Raw genomic sequence first — 18,986 nt, 5'->3', positions numbered from 1 at the left:
GCATTTCTTGAAATGAAGTTGTGCATACTTCCGTTTATGAGATCTACACGGCACACTGAGTGGAATCCAGGTTTTCAGCGAGGAAAAATCTACAACAAAAAGATTTGCCTTTTAAAACCTCCTTGTAAAAATGGATCATTCATATATTTGCTTACCTTAAGAAAAACATATTTGTACAATGTATCAAGGAAGGAAAAAAAAAAAAAAAAAAAAAAAAAGGTCAAAAAGAGACACATACAATTTACAACAAGCAATCTCTAAAGCAATAAATACTACTGGTCCTAGCGTTGTGACATTTTTGAATTCAATAACCCTCAACCCTCCCACCCGCCCCCCTCCCAACCCAAACTTGCCTGACTCCACCCCAAAGGTAAACAACAAAGAAAAAAGACAACGCAGAGGAAGAATGCATATTTAACACAGTAATCGCCCCCCCTCCCCAATATTCTGTACATTTAAACAAGAACAAGTAACATCACAATTAAAGTTGTTCCTCAGAGAGGTGTCACCGCTAGCCTCATGCCCTCCAAGAGTTTGAACAGATGTCGAATGATTGGTTCGCAAGCTCGTATTTAATACAAATAAAAAAGGAGAACCAACTCTTTCAAGAAAAGGGCTCACTGAATAATCTAGCCTACCTTTTTATATCCGTCTTTTAAACATTTTGAAGTTGAAGGAGATAATTTTTCTGTTTGCACTGTTTTAACACTACAAAAAAGAAAAGAAAAGAAAATTCATGAAACTTTTGGCAGATTCACAAAGCTATACTACAGCTCATTGTATCATTTCTTTATAATAATTAGGTTATTTTTTGATAAATCAGGGGTCAAATATTGACCAATGAACTTTAATAAAAGAAAAACTAAAATTTCAAAGCCCTATGGCACAGAAACAAAAAGTGAAATATAACAGAGAGAGGGCCTAGAAAGGTGTGTGTGTGCAGAGCTGAAAAACATAAAGAATAGGGTAGACTATTCTATAGACTTGGTCACAAGCGACAGAGGCTGAGGGCCTGCGGAGGGGAGGAGCGAGTGGGAATGACACAGCAATGCCGAAGGCCGGGCCATTGAGGATGCCACAGAGGAGCCCGGCTGCCGCGAAGACGAGATGTCACCGCGCTCCAGAGCTCCGTTGTGGGAGGAGGCGCCGGGCGTTTTGCTAGCTGCAGCAGAGTTTTCCAGCTGAACCAAAGAAGGCGGTGGAGGCCCAGCCAGGAGGTGTGGGTGGTGGAGTGGCTGGTGGGCCGGTTTCATAGTCAGTGAGAGAGGTTGCATTTGTTCAGTCTGAGGTTTGGACTCTTTTGAGGAGGGGGAGGGAGCCACGGAAGAGGGGGAGGATGGGGGGGAGTCTAGTAAGCTTCCGTCCGTAGAGGGAGGACTGGCACAGCTGCCTTCACCTTGGATGTAGCGAATGCACTTTTTTTTTCTCCTGAGGGACAAGGTGAGAGAGAGAGAGTATCTTTCAGCAGCTAATCTTTAAACTACATGGCCCCTTAGCACTGTTGCTGGCTTAAATGCACTTTTGCCTTTTCGAATTAAGCAAACTCATTACTTGAGGCATGATCCGTAAGATTTAGGTGCATTTAAGTAGCTAAATAAACCTTGTGCTAAGGAGAAAGTCAGTAGAAATACTACACCATGAGACAGGACAGACATTAAGAAAAGATCACAGGTGAGGCACCTGGACAAGAGGCAGGAGGGGAATGAAAAGCACACACAGAAATGATGATGGAAGGACAAAAAAGGAAGCAGATTGGATGTGGTTTGCTCTCTGAATTTCTTCTTTTTTTGTTGTAAGAGGACTAAACTTCAGCTACAGATCAGTGTGTTCTCTCAAGAAACCCGAGGTTACTGGACCGTTCTCGCTCCTATACTTCCACACGGCTCGACTTTCTCTTCTCTTGAGGGGGCAGAGTTTGGATACGAGGTAAAAAAAAAAAAAAAAAAAAAAGTCAACAAGACCCACACTACCCTGCATCTGCCCCACAGACACAAGTGTGAGTGTGCACGAGGGGTCAAGGCATCATGTTTACATTCCTGCCTGGGGTTGGCACCCTCCCCCTGCATGCCGAGTCCTGAGGCCAGGCCCGTTGCGCTCAGTGGACGAAAAACTGGAGTGAGGGGGAGTTGGGAGGGTAGAGCATTGCTGCATTTATCTGTGGTGACTCTGCTGTGAAGGCTGAGTTCAGATTTGGTTAAGGGGGAATCTCTGCCCACTTCATCTTTATGCTGACCCTTGAAGTGACCCATCTCTCTCAGATCTGAATTCTATCACTAGGATGCCTTAGGCCATGGGGTATTTAAGCTTTAATGGGACATGAGGTAGTTAAAAACAGACTAAGGAGTTTAAAAACAACAACCGACTCTTTGGGAACATATTAGGTGGATATGTTGTTTAAACATGGTTTTTTTCCTGTGCCTGTTATTCTAAAGGGGGATTTTTTGCATAAATGCAGAGAGCAAATTTCTGAGAATGAAGATAAAGAGGAACACCAACAAATTACAGACTATGAAAAAAACTATGAAACCTTGATCACATACTCGGTGAAAGAGGGGCATGCATTTCTGATGAACTCAACAGTGCAAGCACACAACATCAGACAGTCTAGGACACTAGAAAAGGGTGAGGATGAGGCTTTTAAGTGCAGTCTGTGCTGATACTGTAGCTCAGGATGGTGCGGAGCATCGACCGGGACTAAAAAGGTATCGTTTTGCTACTACATACACATCATGGCCTCCGTAACTGTCTGTCAAACTGCAACAAATGACCTAATATCCATTTTTTAACAGACATATTGATTTATAGTATGTGCCTGTGTATGTTATTGATTCTCTGTCTCGGGGGAAATTATACCAGATGCATCTTTTAGGAAATGGAGCCCCAGAGAGAACTTTTAACCTCGCTGAGTGAATTACAGCACTTTCCAGTGTCTTAATCTTACTATGCACTTTTTTTCTTTTAGGAATAACGCCATATTTTTGATCATTTGCGTGTCAGCTGGAAGGGGAACTCTGACAACGGCGGACTGTGTGGAGGTGATCAAGTGTGCTTGTGATCAGGGATCTGTTGGATTCTTCCTGGAGATTAAGTACATTTAAGATAAGAAATGCTTTTTCAAAAATGCTAATCTCACAGACTTAAGTTCAATTTTGAGCCTATTCACAAGTATGTTCAAAACGATGCAAATGAGACGCCTAACGGCAGTAAAAGTGTGTTGCAATGATTGGCACTCAGTTGTGTCGAGAAAGAAGGGGAAGGGTGTGGTGCAAGCCAGACACAAAGAAGGGTATTACTCAGCAGAAACAAATACCTACCATGAAAATATTCCCAATTCAAAGACTGCTTGTGTCAGAACAGAAAGACAACAGGTAGGGACTAAGTAAGGGTTATTGAAGAGGAGTTTGGAGGAGGAAGAGGTGGAGAAGGAGAAGGAAGAGGGCACAGAAAAGAGTGTCACTGAACAGGCCCTTAGAGAAAGCAGGGCTAAATTTGTCAGCATAACATTGTTATTCAAAGGGATGCCAATTAGAACATACATGACAGTTAAGATAGGAGGGTATTATCCACTGCTTGGAGAGAAAATGGATTTTAATCCCGACAGTCTACAACGTAATAAATGTTATACCAGATATATTAAGAAAACCAATCTTGTATCTAAAACAAAAATTATTGAGCTGTCTTATGTTGAAATCCATTTTCTGTCACTGGGCTTGAACTGAGTTCAATGAGGAGAAATAGCTGAGCAGGAATTTAGAGGAGCAGGAAGGAGTTTTCCATCTGTTACCACACTGATGGAAACATGTTTTAGGAAGACATCTAAGCCAATAATCGAGAAGAAGATGCTCATTGTGGATGTCTTCCTCCCACTGGTACTACAGCAGTTATACCTGCATGGTTTGCACCATAAACTCAGCTGGTCAAGCCCGAACAAGGCACGACACTTCTTTGGGGTATTTGCATCTGTTAGCCAAAGAGGTAGACACAAACACACACAGACAAAAAAAAAAAAGAAAAAAAAAAAAAAAAAAAAGGAAAGAAAAAGAAAATGGACACGTCATTGCACAGACAAAAAATGTAGCCAGGGCTTAGATTCAGGCGGGCAACACTAGGATGTCCTCCTTATTGACCAAGCCATCAAACTCAAGATCCTCCAAGCCCCGACCTGCCAGTTTAGGTCTTCTGACCAATCTCAGGAAGGTTTACAGTACTGTACGTCCTGCAGTGAAACCCCTGTAACTTCCGAGTCTTCATCCACACATCCACACTGACGACATTCATACAAACACCCTGGTATAGGCTGTTAATACCCTTTTTCCCCCGAAACAGGAAGTTAAAATCAAATAGTGAGAATCCAAAGACAGACCGGCAGGACGTGGCTGGAGGAAGCTTAGAGGTCACAACAACCTGGCGGGACAGACAGGGAGGAAGGTGAAGAGGAAGAGGAACAGCATAGAGCAGGGGAGGAAGTCCCAGCGTAGAGTTACCCAGCCTTCACCTGGCCCTGGCCAGTGCAAGCACACACCATACACACCTGCACGGGCCACACCAGTTATTCTGTTGATCGAGCCCAAAGCGCGCTCGACACTTCTTAGGAGCGCTCAGGTCTGATGCCACAACAAGGAAGGAGAAGCCAGCAGAGAGGAGGAATAGAACCAAAAACAATAAAATAAGGAAACCAAAAAGAGGAGAGAAATAAGGAGAAAAAACAGATAAGGGTGAATCTATGAAGCTTAGCAGTGGCTCACTGAGCAAGAAATCCCTCCAAAACCCACTTAGAGCCAGTATCAAGTGTGCATTTAAGGACAGGACTGAACGCAGTAGCTGTGTTCCAGAAATTAGTAAAATCAAAATGCATGCATGCATATTATTAAAGTATGACATTAATATTAAAACAATCACTTTCAGTCACATAATCTGAATTCTGACAGAAGTTAAAGCAGCAGATAAGATAGTGCTTTTAATTGGCCGAGAGGGTAAAAACGGAACAGGTGGAATTAATTTGCTGTTAGATGCTATCAGTGTACTAGGATTTCAAAAAGATAGGGTCAAGGTAGTGGAACTAGGCAGTGGTAGTAGATAGCCCTAGCCTGAGGGAAGGATTTAAAAGGCTAGAATCCAAAGACTGAATCTACTCTTTAGACCTGGCATCAAACCGTTGATTGGTTTCCATCAGCATCGGCTGCCTGTGGCAGAACAGCTGCCAGTCACTTGTTTGCTCTACCCTGTAACTGTGTCATTGTCAGAGGTAGAGCAGAGTGACAGCAGAATACTGTGGTGACGTGTTTGAGTCCAGGCCTTATCTGAGCAGAAACACTTTTTAAAAAGGGGGGGATAGGCCAAACTCATGCTGGCCTATAGGAAAGGCACAAGCGCAGCTACTGAAGCATATAGATTAAGGAGGTTTACCCTGACATCAACCTTTCAGGTCATACTTAACAATGACAATCTAACTCTATATCATCAGTACCTTAAGCATATTGCATAATTTTGCCTAAATATGAAAGTGCTCCAAAAATCCAACAGTAAATCCACTGAAATATAGTCTAGCTTGAAGTCAAATAAACAACAGCAACATTTTAAGAAAAAGGAAAGCAGCAAACAAAGCAAATAGAGCATATTTAAACTGAAACCTGCCTCATACTGCACATTCATAGGTAATTAAATAAACATCCATTTTAAAAAGGTAAAAAAAATAAACAGTTAGTAATTTAATACTCAAAATGACATTAGCACCTGTAATCGGAGGGAGTGAAAGGCAAGGGTTTGGAAAATATTCTCTGTGTTCTGAAAAAAAAAAAGAACAGATAGAGAGGCCTTCAAGAAGAAATCCGTCACCAAACGAGCGAAAAATACATGATAACAAGTCGGCATAGCTCCTCACAATATGATCAGAAGGGTATGAATCATAAGAATAAAAATGGATAGATCACAGAATTAGCAAACCTCCTTAATTTTAAGATGTAAGTGATTTCTCTTAATAAAAGCATGCATGGAAGCAAGCGAGGGGCAGCCAAACAAGCACAACCATGCACAGTCAGACATTCGCTCTCATACCCACACACACACACACACACAGTATAGTAATGCAATCAATCTGCAGGGCACAGGCAGTATATATATATAAAAAAACAAATTTTTAAAAAGGGCCACACACACAACAATGGCAAAGTTAATGGCTCTCACAATGCTTCAACTTCTCAAACACATATCAAAATACCAGAAGGCTAAAAGCCAAAGGGGGAGGTGGGTGATGGGGGCGGGGCAGAGGGTGAGAAGGACTTTGGGGGGTTCATGCATATTCAGTTGTTATTAGCCAGGGAGACTTCGGGATAATTGGGGGGTGAGGGGTGGGGGGTGGGTTACAAGCAACACTACCATTTAAATATTGCATGGGGAAGCATAACTATATCAAAAAAAAAAAAAGAAAAAAGGCAGGCACAATAACGGGCTCAAAAAAAACATAATACACAAACACACGAGCTTGACTTTTATCTTGCAACATGTCACATCTGCCTGACACATGATGGGGCTCTTCTAATGAGAGATAATTGCAGCTCACTTACCATTGCTCTCTGCTTGCTGCTTTTCCCTTTTTCTCTTCTTCCTTTTCCCCTGTTGGTTAGCCGCCAAAAAAATAGAAAGAAAAAAATAGACACAGACAGGAACCTTAGTTATTATATTGCAGAATGCCCAAAACATGAGGCGGAGAACAGGACTCATCTTTGTGTTTACTTATTTATTCATTCATTCTTTCTCTGCCTTTTTTCTGCCTATGCCCTCCGGTTTGTTGCAACCACTGCAGGCCAGACTAGAATTATCCATTTTCTCTGTTTGCTTTTGTTTTCATTTTCATCTGCTCTGTTAACATCTAGATGTTTTAACACACTTCTGCTTTAGAAGATAGATTTCTCTGTCGCTGCTCATGGAAGAATCTCCTGGTCAGCTTCATCCTAGACTAGACTAAACTGAAAATCTGGCATTTGTGGCAGAACAGAGAGCCCAGAATTATTATTTTGCTGTTGTTATATAGACTGTAACTCCGTGCTTTTGATCCAGCCTAAAAATAATGGAAGTCTCAGCTTTGAGTAGGTTTACATCAACATGAAAAGAGTTGTGGAGCCATTTGAAACCACTGTGCCCAAAATGGAAGGATTCAGAAATAACAAACTGGTCAATTTTTCTTTAAGAGTTATGTGTGATCAACAGGAGCTACATGTGGCTTAGAGTTGACTGAGCATTTCCATTTGGATTGAGGTGACGTTTCTCAGCAACAGCAGTAAAGACAATGATCTACTGATTGTCAAATATTGAGGCTGAAAAGGCAGGTGGTTTTCTAATATTACCAATCCCCCTCCATGAATGCACACTGAATAAAAAATTATCCCCAGCACGGAAATGTAAACGATCAAGAGTAGACGGATGTATACACATGCAAAGAAAAAACAGTTGAGACAGCGACCTCTATCCAAATGATGGACGCAGAAAAGTTGGGTCGCTTTAAGGAAAACTAGCAAAGTAGTAAATTAATTTTGTATCCTAAGAATCCTCAAAGAAAACCAAAAAAAAAAACTTGGAGCTTTTCAGAGTGAACAAGTGAACCCTAAAAGGTGCCTGTGGTGAAGGCCAGCCAGAGTACAATAATGAAGACTTAAAGCAGTTATTCACTGCAAAGGATTTCCACTAAATGATAATGATGTAGTTCCACTATATGTACATCTGTCAATGACTTCAGGTTGGGTACTATGTGTTGAGAGGGATGTATCTCACGCAGAATTTTCCATGTTGATCTATACCTACTCAAATCAAAGCCGAGACTTTAATGTAGTCTTCATCATGTAATGTCACACTGTTTGCCTAGCAGCACAGAGCATGAAAATAAAATAATAATAAAAAAAATAACTCTGCCCAAATACTTGCAGTTTAGACTGTAATCTTTTGGCATAACAATATTATTAACTGTAATTTATGTAGCATCTTTCATGAGACCCAAGGAGGCTTTGCATGGGCTAGACTTGACAAAAAAACCCAATATGTAAATAAAAATATTTCAGAAGAATTTGATGTCTCGAGCCCAGTTAGAATAGAGCACATCAGACAAGGTGTCCTGTATGTCTACACCTAATGAGAGGGAAAAGAACAGGCTGTTACGACTTGTAAACTTAAAAACTTACATAGTTGTCTCGTGCTGACCAGCCTGGGTACAGCTGCATGTGGAGCTGTCGTTCTTTCCTGGCCAGCTCATAGTACTTGGCCTGCTCCTCCCGCGATAGCGCGTGCCACTGCAAAAAGGGCGACAAGACACGGGGAAAAAAAGTGTTTTTTCTTTTGTTTAATTTTTATTTTTCAACCGCAAACAAGACAAAAGAAATAGGCTGTGAACTCAGGCCTTTAACTGTGTTTAGTTCGTGTGCTCTTATTTCAATCAGCAGGGCAGTATGTCGTGTGCACCGTAGGCGTTTCAGTTTGACTTGACACTTACCCTCCGTCCCAGGATCTGGTTGATGGCAGCACTTTCCTTCAATGTGCACTCCGCCACCACTTTGGCCCGCATCTCCTTCATGTAGAGCATGAAGGCATTCAGAGGCTTCTTTATGTGGACCTGCTTCTTTTTCTCCTCTTCCTTTTTAGCGTCTGACTGTTTCCTGTAGTGGGGGCAGAGGTGTGAGGGGAGCAGTGAGGGGAGCAGGGCGAGCCTTCAAGAGGGAAATGTAGTTTTGGGCGAAGAAAGTTTACTCACGAGCTGTTGAGAGAGCTGATGTCACTGTGGGAGGATTCTTGCTTGACGTTTGTTGTGACGATGGCTGGGTGGGGGATGCCCGTGGTGTGCAAACTGTGGTGAGGGGGCACCATGTGTGGGGGAAACCTAGAGGACAGAAGACTGTGTAAATCGTCAGAGTGGACATGGGTGAAATGAGAAGATGGAGAACACACAAGACTGCGGCTGAATTCCATTCTCATTCTCTATCAAGTCAAGGTACATAGTGTTTCCTCGTCTGTCATGCAAATGGAATTGAGCCACAAGAAACACACATGGTCACATGCAAATGTCCAAGGCTGGCTTCTGTGTTAATTACAATTGATTTGAATAGGATTTCAGCTCAAATGAATTGCTAGGTCGGATGTCATACAATTTAATTTGAGGACAGAATCCAGCCTGGATGGTTATTCATTGCACACAAATATAAAACTACAAATTGTGTCCAACAGTCACTATAGCTGAACTGAACAAGAATAAACATTTCATCAAACCCCAAAGAACAACACAATGAAAACTCGAGCCTTTTGACATTCACTTAATCACAACCTCAATGAGATGAATGATAATGTCCTCATCAACATATTCCTGAGGAATATAGATGAAAATCCTCTCTATAGGCTAAGTAAAATGTGTTGCCTCAAGGGCTCTTTTAGGTTTATGGTTGGGTATATCAGCACCTTCTAAGGAAGCTCATCTTAGATATAAAAGATGCACATGTTAGAATGTATCTAATGTAGGGCATTTGCAAGGGGTAGGCCAATGTTCTAAAAAGATTAAGAGGAATCAATTTTTTTGTGTAATTTGTGGAAAACCCCAATCTCATAACGTGAGGTCATTGTTGAATTAACAATTTTGCTGATATGAAAATGCCAGATTTGAGTGGGATAAAGCTTGAATCATTATCTCTTATCGGGGAATACTGCAAAGTAGATTAAAACTGTCCTTTCAAAGCCTAGTATCACTCCAGATTTTGGGTCTCCATTTGCTTCCTCCCACTCTCTTCTGCAAATTCAGCACTGTCAGCATCACTGACATTTTTATCTCCATCCCTCCACACTCCATCTATCATCATTCCGTCGTCTCCAACTGTTCCACATATCTGGGCCACAATCCCTCGTTTAAGAATTTATTTCACTGGCCAGAACAGCCATGAGGCGCTGCCATCCGGTATGTGCGACTGTGTGTGTGTGACGTTAATTATTTGAACACGTACATCTGCATGCGTATGTTGAAAGCGCGGGGCCTCGGTTCCACGTGACCACGCAGAAATTTAAGAGAAGAGGAAAAAAAGGAGGAATAATTCTTTTTTTTTTTTTAAAAAAAGCAGCTCATTATCCGGCTGTGTCTGGCTGCATGGCTCCGAGCCAGAATATAATGATGAGGATAAACTCGCCAGGAACAACTAGTTTCTGTTGGAGGCCATCTCAGGGGAGTGCCAGTGCTCCCCCCTCAAACTCTTTTCCTCCTTTCCCCTCTTCTCCCTTCATCACTGACACATTGGTGTTTGTGCCATGTCATCCGTTGATGGGGAGCTCAGCAGCAGTGGCTGCATATTGCCCATCATTAGGGCTGCATTTTCTTCACTCGCCCCGTTTCCTCTCTCCCTGTTCACCCTCCCTCCTTCTCTCTCTGTGCACTTGTTAAAATGTCCTCTGTTCCGAGATCTATTTCTTTCCTCCCCTTCTTCTCCTCCACTCCTCCTTGTCCCCTCACCACCTCTGCACTCCTTCGCTTCCTCCCTGCCATCCCTCCCCTCGTCCTGCTGCCACTGCGTGGCCCAGGTGATGGTTTAAACATGACGGCCATCCCTTTGAAGCGTGGGGGCATCATCATGATCATCGGGCTCATCAGCAGCGAGAAACGGCTTGGACCAATTTAAGCAACATAGAGAGGGAGAAGCAGTGGAGACCCCCACCCATCTCCCCAGCCCGGGGCTCTTACGTCTCAATCTGAAAGGTAAGAATGGCTGGCGGGGTGGAGGGGTGTATGTGTGGGTGGTGATAGAGGGGGGGTCACTGGCTCAGCAAGCCCAGTGTCAGCCAGCGCCATTTAATTGCCGGTACGAAGCGGTAGCCCCCGTGCCTGTTTAATGTAGAATGATCCGGCCGTTCCCCAGGAAAAGAAAAGAAGAAGGATGATGGGGGAACATATCAAAGGGCAGGCTAAAGCATAAGGGGCAAAGAGGCCTCGCATCCACCCACCTGTCCCACATACATTCACACGCATACATTTTCATAATAACGTCTCTCATTTGCTCCACTATCTCTGCACTGCTTGGCTCTTCTTATTCTCTTTCTACAAGAATGTCTTTTGCTTTTAGCAGGACCTAGGTGGTAAGGTACTCACTGTGGGACTATGAGGTAGCAGACTCATTCCCTGCATCCTAATTCTGTTTCAGCACAGGGGACTGATACGAAGCAAGGCTCTCCTGCAAAGACCTAACTCCCGACAAGAGTACAAGGCCGGCAAGTCTTTTCTCTGCAATTTCTTTCAGTCGGGCTGCTCGCTACAAATCGTTTGAGCCATCACAACAGGCCTATTCTTTGAACAAAACCAACTGGCTGAAGGCTATGTATAAAATGAGTCTGCTATTTGGCTGACACAATTAGACAAATTGTTAGTAGATTTTGTCAGCTGTTGTCTCCTTTACTCTAGCAGGGAGTTGTTTGAGGGTGGGGCAATGTGCTAAACCCTCCCATTCTCAAGAGAACTCCCAGAGCTCTCCATCTATTCAGTTATACTAATTCAATTAGGGGCCTCATCACAGGGCATTAGCTCTTCCCCATGGCCAGTCCCCCCCACACCCCAGCCAGTATATTCAATTAGCCGCACTGGAAATAAGATGATCATATTGTAGAGGCTCTCATTAAGGGGCCAAATTAGCAGTCACTTAAAGCCCAGGTTGGCTGGGTTCTGTTGCCAGATGCCAATGTCTGGACAGACCCACCATCTGCACCTGAGACTTGCTGGGGAAGAGCTTCAAAATGGAATTTTGACTCTGGTTGAGACACCACTCCATTGAGTTTAAAAGGTGAAGTTAATGCAAGACAGTGCTTATATTTAAAGAATGAAATGCAAAGAATGAAATGAACCATCTGCACCATCTCACAAACTTGGCTTTCCCTCATTCTCAGGGCTATGCTTAAAAAAAAAAAAAAATCATCTTCCCTTGCAACTGTGGCCTTCTTGCATCTACATGATCCATCACTGTCACAGAGGTCAAAACAAGTCGCCCTCGTGAGCTGCTTTTCCAATCAGACTGTAATTAAACTGAAGCTTGGCTTCATCCCTGGACTCCAAACCAGCTCTGTCCAGAGTCCCTCGCTGCAGGGGCATGTAGAGGGAGAAGGAGGGAGGAGCAGTGGGAGTGGAGAGAGTGGGAGGCCGTTTGGTCTTTTTTGTGTTGTATGCCTTTTTGGCTCACTCAAACCCACAAATCATGGGCTCTTAGGCACCCAAAATTAATTAGGTGCGCTTCCCACACAATATAGAGGACATTCGTTCCTCAAGGGAACAATAAGCAGTAAAACTGACAAATACACACACATGTATACAATATGGAAACAAATACACTTACGCCCCATGGGTGCACTAATGTCAACAGTAGCACTTGAACCAAACCCTAATGGGCTGGACCAAAGTACCAGCCAAGTGTCGGGCCCCAGCTTAAATCATCCAAGTGTTGCTGTTTGTTTATCTGTCCGGCTGCTCAAACACACAGCAAGGACATGCCCCAGCTCATTTCAGACCTGCCTGACATGCAGTTGGGGTAAATGTACTTCAGGGGCCTCATTAGAAAATGATAAATATAATTAATATTTGAGCATGCTAGCTGGAGCCCCACACTGGAGAATTGGCCTTTTGAACGCAGAGATGGGGAGTGTGAGCTCTCCTTAAGAGAGACGTTTCTGCTCACGGTTGTGTGCTGCTCATGCACGTGCACCTGACACAAAAACCCCAATGAGTGTGTGAGGGTGTGTGTATGTGTTTAACTCCTAGGGTTTGACTCACCTTGACATGGATGCGTTGACAGTTAGCGCAGTTGGGTAGGGGTGTCTAAAACCCCCTGTTGTGATTGGATAAACAGGTTGACCTTGCCTAGGAAGGGGGGAGAAAAGAAGAAAGAAAAAGGTAAAGGAACAGGGTTGATGGAAGAGGAGAAGCTAAAGCCCTCTGTCTCACTTCTCCCCACCGTGGGCCTCTTTATTCTCATTTGATCAGGACAAAAAATCTAGGGGATTGCAGAGCGCAGATCAAAGGGAGGAAAACTCTGAACAATTTGAATGCCACAAATCTTGATAGCAATGGCTAATTAAATTTCATAACCCTTCGCTCTGTGTCGACGGAGTGGGGCCCTGTTCCTCCCCAAGCTGGAACTAGGTGTTTTGTTGTGATAATTAAAGACGAAGCGCGGGTCCCTTTAATGGAGCCATCACACTAATTGAGGTCTACACATCCAAAGACAAACAATAATGAATGTAAATTTATACCAAAATAAAGTGCAGCAAATCAAAGGGCGCTATGACTGCGCTCAGGGCCTCTCTCGGTATTTAGATCGCGGTGAGAAAACATTAAATTAACAGAGCTTAATTTGTAGCCTTTTGTCATATTAACAAGTGTTGACAAGAGTTACCAGGGGAGAGCCCCTATGAGGAATTGTGGGTAAAATACAGGCAATCACAGTTCATTACTCTAATTGAACCATACACAGACATGCAAAGTAGTATTTGCCACAAAATAGTAAGGTGAGGTTAGTGAGAGCCTCGGGAAGCTCCACTGTGCTGGGCTTGTGTTAGAAATTTAGGGGATTGAGTTTATCACAGAGGGAGAAGACCCACTCTCAGAAATCAACAAGATGCAGAACAAGCTTCCACAACTGTGCACATAAATCCTAACATCCTGCTGCTGCTGCTGCGATGTGCTTAACACATCAAATGTGTTAGCCACAGTTTACTGTTTTGTCTCTTTGTGATTTAGTTCAATCTCCATCTTATGCTTATTAACCATTACAGTTTGAGAACACCTCAAGGTTTTCTCAACAACACAAGGAGAATATAGAGGAAATAGTAAAAAAAAAAGGGCGTTGCTTACTGTGGTACTAACCATCCTAGCGGATGGGGAATCTGGCCGACAGTGCCAGGTGACAGCGGGTAATAAGGAGATATATCTGGAGGATGCGGAGGCCTCGGGATTCCTGTGGAAGAAAGAAGATGACGGGAGCAGAGAGGAGGTGGACAGACGAGACGATGACAGAGAGAGAACCAAATATTTGTCAGTGCCGAATTCTTTGTTGAGTTTCGCATCTGAATGGGGCAAACATCACAGGAGTGCAGATGGGAGGTAGAGGGCTTGTTGCTCGCATGTACACAGTGCTAAAATCACACTTCCTGATCAAAGGGCTTTGAGGCGGCGCAGCAGCACAATGTGTTGGAAGAGGCAGAAGGGAGAGAGGTGAGGAGAAAACACCAACACGATTCTTGTCACATTTGTCTGGCGAATCAGGAGATTAGGCTTAGATGTTATTAACACACAGAAATATAATTAAAAGCTGTCTCTGTGATCAGAGAGACGCCAGCATGAGAATGGCAGCCTGTCTGCTAATTTACAATGGTAGTCTGGATTTTACCTGATATTACATACACGAATAAACCAGTAGGAGAAATATACAGCAGTAACAGATTATGAGGTCAATACTTCTATATTTAAGACTAATGGCTGACAACTTTACCAACTCTACCATCAGTTTGTTGGTCATTGGTCTCCATTCATTCAAATGATCCTCAGATTTAACGTGAAAATGCCAGCAAATTTCGTTTGTTATCTCCCACTGACAAACAGTGACAAAGATGTCCAATTTAAGGACAGCGCGGCAAACAACCAACGCATCCACAGAGTTGTTTACTTTCTGTGGCAGCTGACAGGCGAAGAAGCTGCATCAACAAGCTGCCCTGAGTGAACGCCTTGAAAAGGTCCCGAACACAGCTGGGTGTAAAGAAAATAACTTTCTCTCTCATGGCAAACTTAAAACAAGGAAGACGAGACTTGCATAAAAGCCCATAAGGCAGGGAGGTGCGCTCAATAGTCCTAAAACCAGCGCACTGATTTGGCTGATGTGTGTTTTTTTCTACGCAGCTGCTACTGTTGCAGATATTCTGGCCAGCGCCAACTCAGCTGTACTGAAGCCAAATAGATTTTCCTAAATTAGAACTTAACTAGTGTCGGTGTTTGCACCTGATCTGGGAGCCGACTCTTCAGAGCATTTCTGTAACTGATGTGCAATGTGAGATGTTTGCACATGGGCGGAAATCTTAACTTTTCTTTCTATGCTGTTATTGAAAAAAAGCGAGAGAAAAAATGTTCACATAAAAAGGAAAGCCAACGTGGGGAACATTATCCCATCGCCAGGCAGCGCTCAAGACCTAATATAACTCATTAATTAATTAAACACTGTGCCCAATTAAGCAGCCCCATTAAGCACTACATTAAACAGCAGCTGGCACATTATTTCCCCTTTGTAGGGGCCATCATAATAAGGGAACATTATTACCTAAAACACAGACTGAATCCACCAGAGACCACAGAAAAGCATGAAATTATTCACCGCACTGAAAATGCATTAACCTGAAAGAATGGGCTGAATGACAGTTAACAAAATTAAGCGCTGGGTCAAGATGGTCACAGAAATTACATTAAAATGTACGCTAAATGTTTGTGGGAGACGCATGTGTCGGTAGAACCTGACCGCTAAACCTGGACACTGAAGCTACAGGATCAACAGGCCACAAAGAAGAAAAACTTTTGAGGTGAACTGCATACTAAGCGGAACACATCCTTCCAAAGAAACAGACTTAATAACTCTGTGTGTTTGCTGCTCTTTGGGAAATGAATGTGAGGCGATCCAACTACAGTGGCCGTCTTGTGCTCACAGTATTGGCAATTGGATTTGCGGTCATGGGAGTTTGAGGTTGTTTGCTAAATTCCAGGATTTACGAGAAGTTTATGAGCCATTGCTCAGGTTCTTGTTCTCAAATAAAAGGCCGCTTTCCACTAAAAACCAAACCACGTTAATGAGCGTGACAGCTGAATCAGTCGGAAAAAGTTGAGAGCTGCAGCTTTCAACAAAGAAGCACTTGAGATGACCTTGTCCAACTTTTACTATCACAGACTTTTGAACAGCGATAGTCATCTTATGAAGTCATCAACAAAGGATTAAAGAGGGAAAAAAAGTATTTCTCTTTATTGCATTTCCATATTGCCTTTAATCAAATTATTTCAAATATTCAACTGTGTTAACATCACTGAATCTACAGACTAAAAAGACAAACCTCACTGGAACATCATAAACAGCTATTTTTGCAGACAGCCTCTAGGATCTGTCGTCCCCTTTTTAAGGACAGCTGCTTCTGTGTTTTCGTGTACTTTGGTATATTCCTCTCTTGAGACTCAGTTTATTGTAAACATATTCGAGTTTCCAGCACTTCCATCGTGGCACTTTTCAAACACAATGTGCTAAAGGTGCCAGCGCTATCAGATAACATGCTGCTACCTGAGATGCTACTTCTCTAGTTAAGTATGGATGGAGTGGAAAAGAACTATTCGCTTTACCTGTTTTGGGATCCACATCTGTCTGTAGGTGAGGTGGGGGGTTCCCCGGTGTGAAGTGCTCATTGCTGTAGGTGATCAGAGGTGTGAGAGGGTGCACATGGTGGGGGTGCTGTACCACTGGAACCTTATTAGACTGAGAAAAAGAAGAGGGATACAAAGAAAGATGGAAGGACAGTAATAAAGAAAGACAGAGAGGGGAAAGAGAAGAAAAAAAAGAGGCAATGTTAATATTTGGGTTTGAGATTGCAGGCGCCTGCTAAAGAGTTACAGCTTGGTCTGAAAGTCCTTGAGAGGAGAGTTATCAAATTCTGGGGACACTCGAAGCGCCAAACCGCCAAACCACAATGAAAATAGCATGGTTTGTAATTAAAAACACTTCTGTGGTGTCAACTGGGAATCCAGTAACACAATCTAAGAGGTTTGTGGGGTTGCCAATTCACATTTGAGTTTGATGGGTGATGAGACACTTTTTAACCACCGTTGCAGTGAAGTAATCGATCATCTGTAAACCACAAAAATCACGGCAGCGCGTGTAAATCTACAGCCATTAGCAGCTCCAGTCTGCTCGGCTCTCGAGCCTCCCTCCATCCTCGCTCCCCTTTCCCTCGTCTTTTCCCTCAGGGCCCCTGTTCATGGAGGGTATGGGTATATTGTAATAAAAGGGTTAGGAGAGAAGAGGTGGGGCTGAAAATCCATTTCTGCATTTTTGCCAAATTAGTTTTAGCTATGTAATCTTCTCTTTGTGCTCCTAAGTGGCGCAGACCCCCTTTTTTTCAATTACCAAAAGATTACAGTGGAGCTTTAGGGGTGTGCTGCCGTGGGCCCCTGTGTTAACAGCAGCTCAGCCCCTCTCATCAGGCCAGGCCGGGACAGAGACTAATACACACAGTCCCCGAACACAAAATAACCAGATTAGAGCTCTGCTGTAGATTAGGCTGGTGGCAGAGGCTGCTCTCGCCTCTTTACCCACACATCCTTATCCTGCCCTCAGCAGTCAAAGAAGCAGCACTAATCAGGCTTATCATAACATGGATGATATGTTCAGGGAGAAGAGGAGTGAGACACCAAGCTGCTCGTGTGTGTATGTGTATGTGTGTGCTCAGTCTCCGCTCTCATAGGCCACACACCCTCATTAGCGACTTTAACCCATGCAAGAAAGAAAGAAAGCTCCACTGTGGCACATTTCCAAAAGACTTTGAAAAACATTAATGGGGCTAGATGTTGGCAGGGGGGCTACATGCACAAGATGCGCAGTCGCCTGACGCTCACTGACAATACAAATGCAAAGCTGTGGGCCCGTGGCAAGACAAATGTGTGCGGAGCTTAATGCTGCAAACTAATTGTGTGTCCGGACTAAAGTTAATATAAAGTCCATGTGGGAGCCCAGTGTAACAACTATCCATCCAGAGCCGCACGGTAAATTTTCACTGAATAGTTAAAGCTGTCTATCTGTATGGCCGGTGTAAGCATGGCCATATAGACCTCAGCTCTATAGTGGCAGTGGGTGGGGGGGTGGGGGGGAACGCTAGGAGTGTGGGTGGAAGGGAGGAAGGGGTGCATTCCCTATTGCCGTGGTCCCAATGAAAGATTAATGAACCCCAGCAGAACTCCTGGGAGGCAGAGAGACTCCTGGGACTCATTCACAGCCCTGAGCTGAAAAGGCTACAGAGGGGAGAGAGAGAGGGTTCGGGACAGGAGGGGGTGTGTAGATGTTTGTGTGTCGGGGCTGGGGGGGGGGGTGGAATGGGATTCGTTAAAAAGAATAACAAACCAAAACATTTGTTTGGGATCCCGTTCTGATCTGTACATCCAGAACAGAGGGATGAAAAAAAAGGGGGGGGGGGCAATTAAGATTGAGGTAATGGCAGCTGCCAAATGCAGCTGATGAGTCTGGCTCATTGCTAGAAAATAGTCTCTTCTTCTCGTGCCCCCCCCCCCACCCAATCCCTCACCTCCTAACCTCCGCCATCACTACTCCCCGCTCCTCCCTCGGGTAATGATGTGAAAGAATGTTGTCAATTCTTCATCTCTCAGTGCTGAAAAGCTTTAGTGGCCATTTAAATGAGTTCTTTTGTCCAGGGACCTCAGCCATTGAGAGGACAGTTCAAAATGCCCATCCACTGAGTCCACATTTAGACAGAGGGTGTTAAAGAGGGTGTGTGTGGGACAGAGAGAGAAGCTAGAGGCCAGACGATTTACATCATTGTTAACTTGTGGTATAAGAGTGTGCTCGCCCTGAAAAGCGTGACGCAAGGAATACGCGGCACTGACTGCTGCCTCCAGTCAGCTCAGTCTGTTAGAGAAGGTGAGATTGTAACAAACTCAAGATTTTTTTTGTGGTTTTCCTGCTAAATAAATATAAAAATTTACATGATTGTCTCAGTTTTTTTTTTAATGAAGAAATCCATTGCCTCATTTGTTAAAATTCACATCAAGATTGCTGTTCACACAGAGCACTTATCGATCTGTCAATCAGCTCACATACACACTCTGCATGCCGTGTGATCATCACACACACAGTAACATCCACTGTGCCCTCTGCTGACGTCATGGCAGCATCCGGCGGTCCCTGCATAAAGAAGGCCCAGCACCTGCCTTGGGTGGCCGGTGAGGGGACAATACG

At 43.7% G+C, this 18,986-nt stretch overlaps 1 protein-coding gene across 24 annotated transcripts in view; it reads right to left on the bottom strand.

Annotated features, from left to right (window-relative positions):
- Positions 1-348: 348 nt before the first annotated feature.
- The window catches only part of tcf7l2 (transcription factor 7 like 2), an 85,342-nt gene continuing 66,704 nt past the window's right edge, over positions 349-18,986 (bottom strand). For 4 of the 24 annotated variants that reach the window (XM_075457913.1, XM_075457918.1, XM_075457921.1 and 1 more), the window contains 10 exons: positions 16,364-16,496; positions 13,850-13,952; positions 12,770-12,856; positions 8,738-8,863; positions 8,480-8,642; positions 8,172-8,279; positions 6,564-6,612; positions 5,734-5,784; positions 4,532-4,604; positions 349-1,428 (listed from right to left, as the gene is read on the bottom strand). In XM_075457913.1, the coding sequence (XP_075314028.1) occupies positions 972-1,428; positions 4,532-4,604; positions 5,734-5,784; positions 6,564-6,612; positions 8,172-8,279; positions 8,480-8,642; positions 8,738-8,863; positions 12,770-12,856; positions 13,850-13,952; positions 16,364-16,496 (1,350 nt within the window). In that variant the 3' untranslated portion in view covers positions 349-971. Of the gene's footprint in view, positions 1,429-3,313; positions 3,376-3,886; positions 3,961-4,531; positions 4,605-5,733; positions 5,785-6,563; positions 6,628-8,171; positions 8,280-8,479; positions 8,643-8,737; positions 8,879-12,769; positions 12,857-13,849; positions 13,953-16,363; positions 16,497-18,986 lie in introns of those variants that run through there. The other 20 variants (XM_075457909.1, XM_075457915.1, XM_075457920.1 and 17 more) reach the window with 17 other exon arrangements.

This window comes from Odontesthes bonariensis, chromosome 23 (assembly GCF_027942865.1).
Source record: "Odontesthes bonariensis isolate fOdoBon6 chromosome 23, fOdoBon6.hap1, whole genome shotgun sequence".
Lineage (NCBI taxonomy): Eukaryota > Metazoa > Chordata > Actinopteri > Atheriniformes > Atherinopsidae > Odontesthes > Odontesthes bonariensis.
This window is presented reverse-complemented; position numbering and strand designations above follow the sequence as displayed.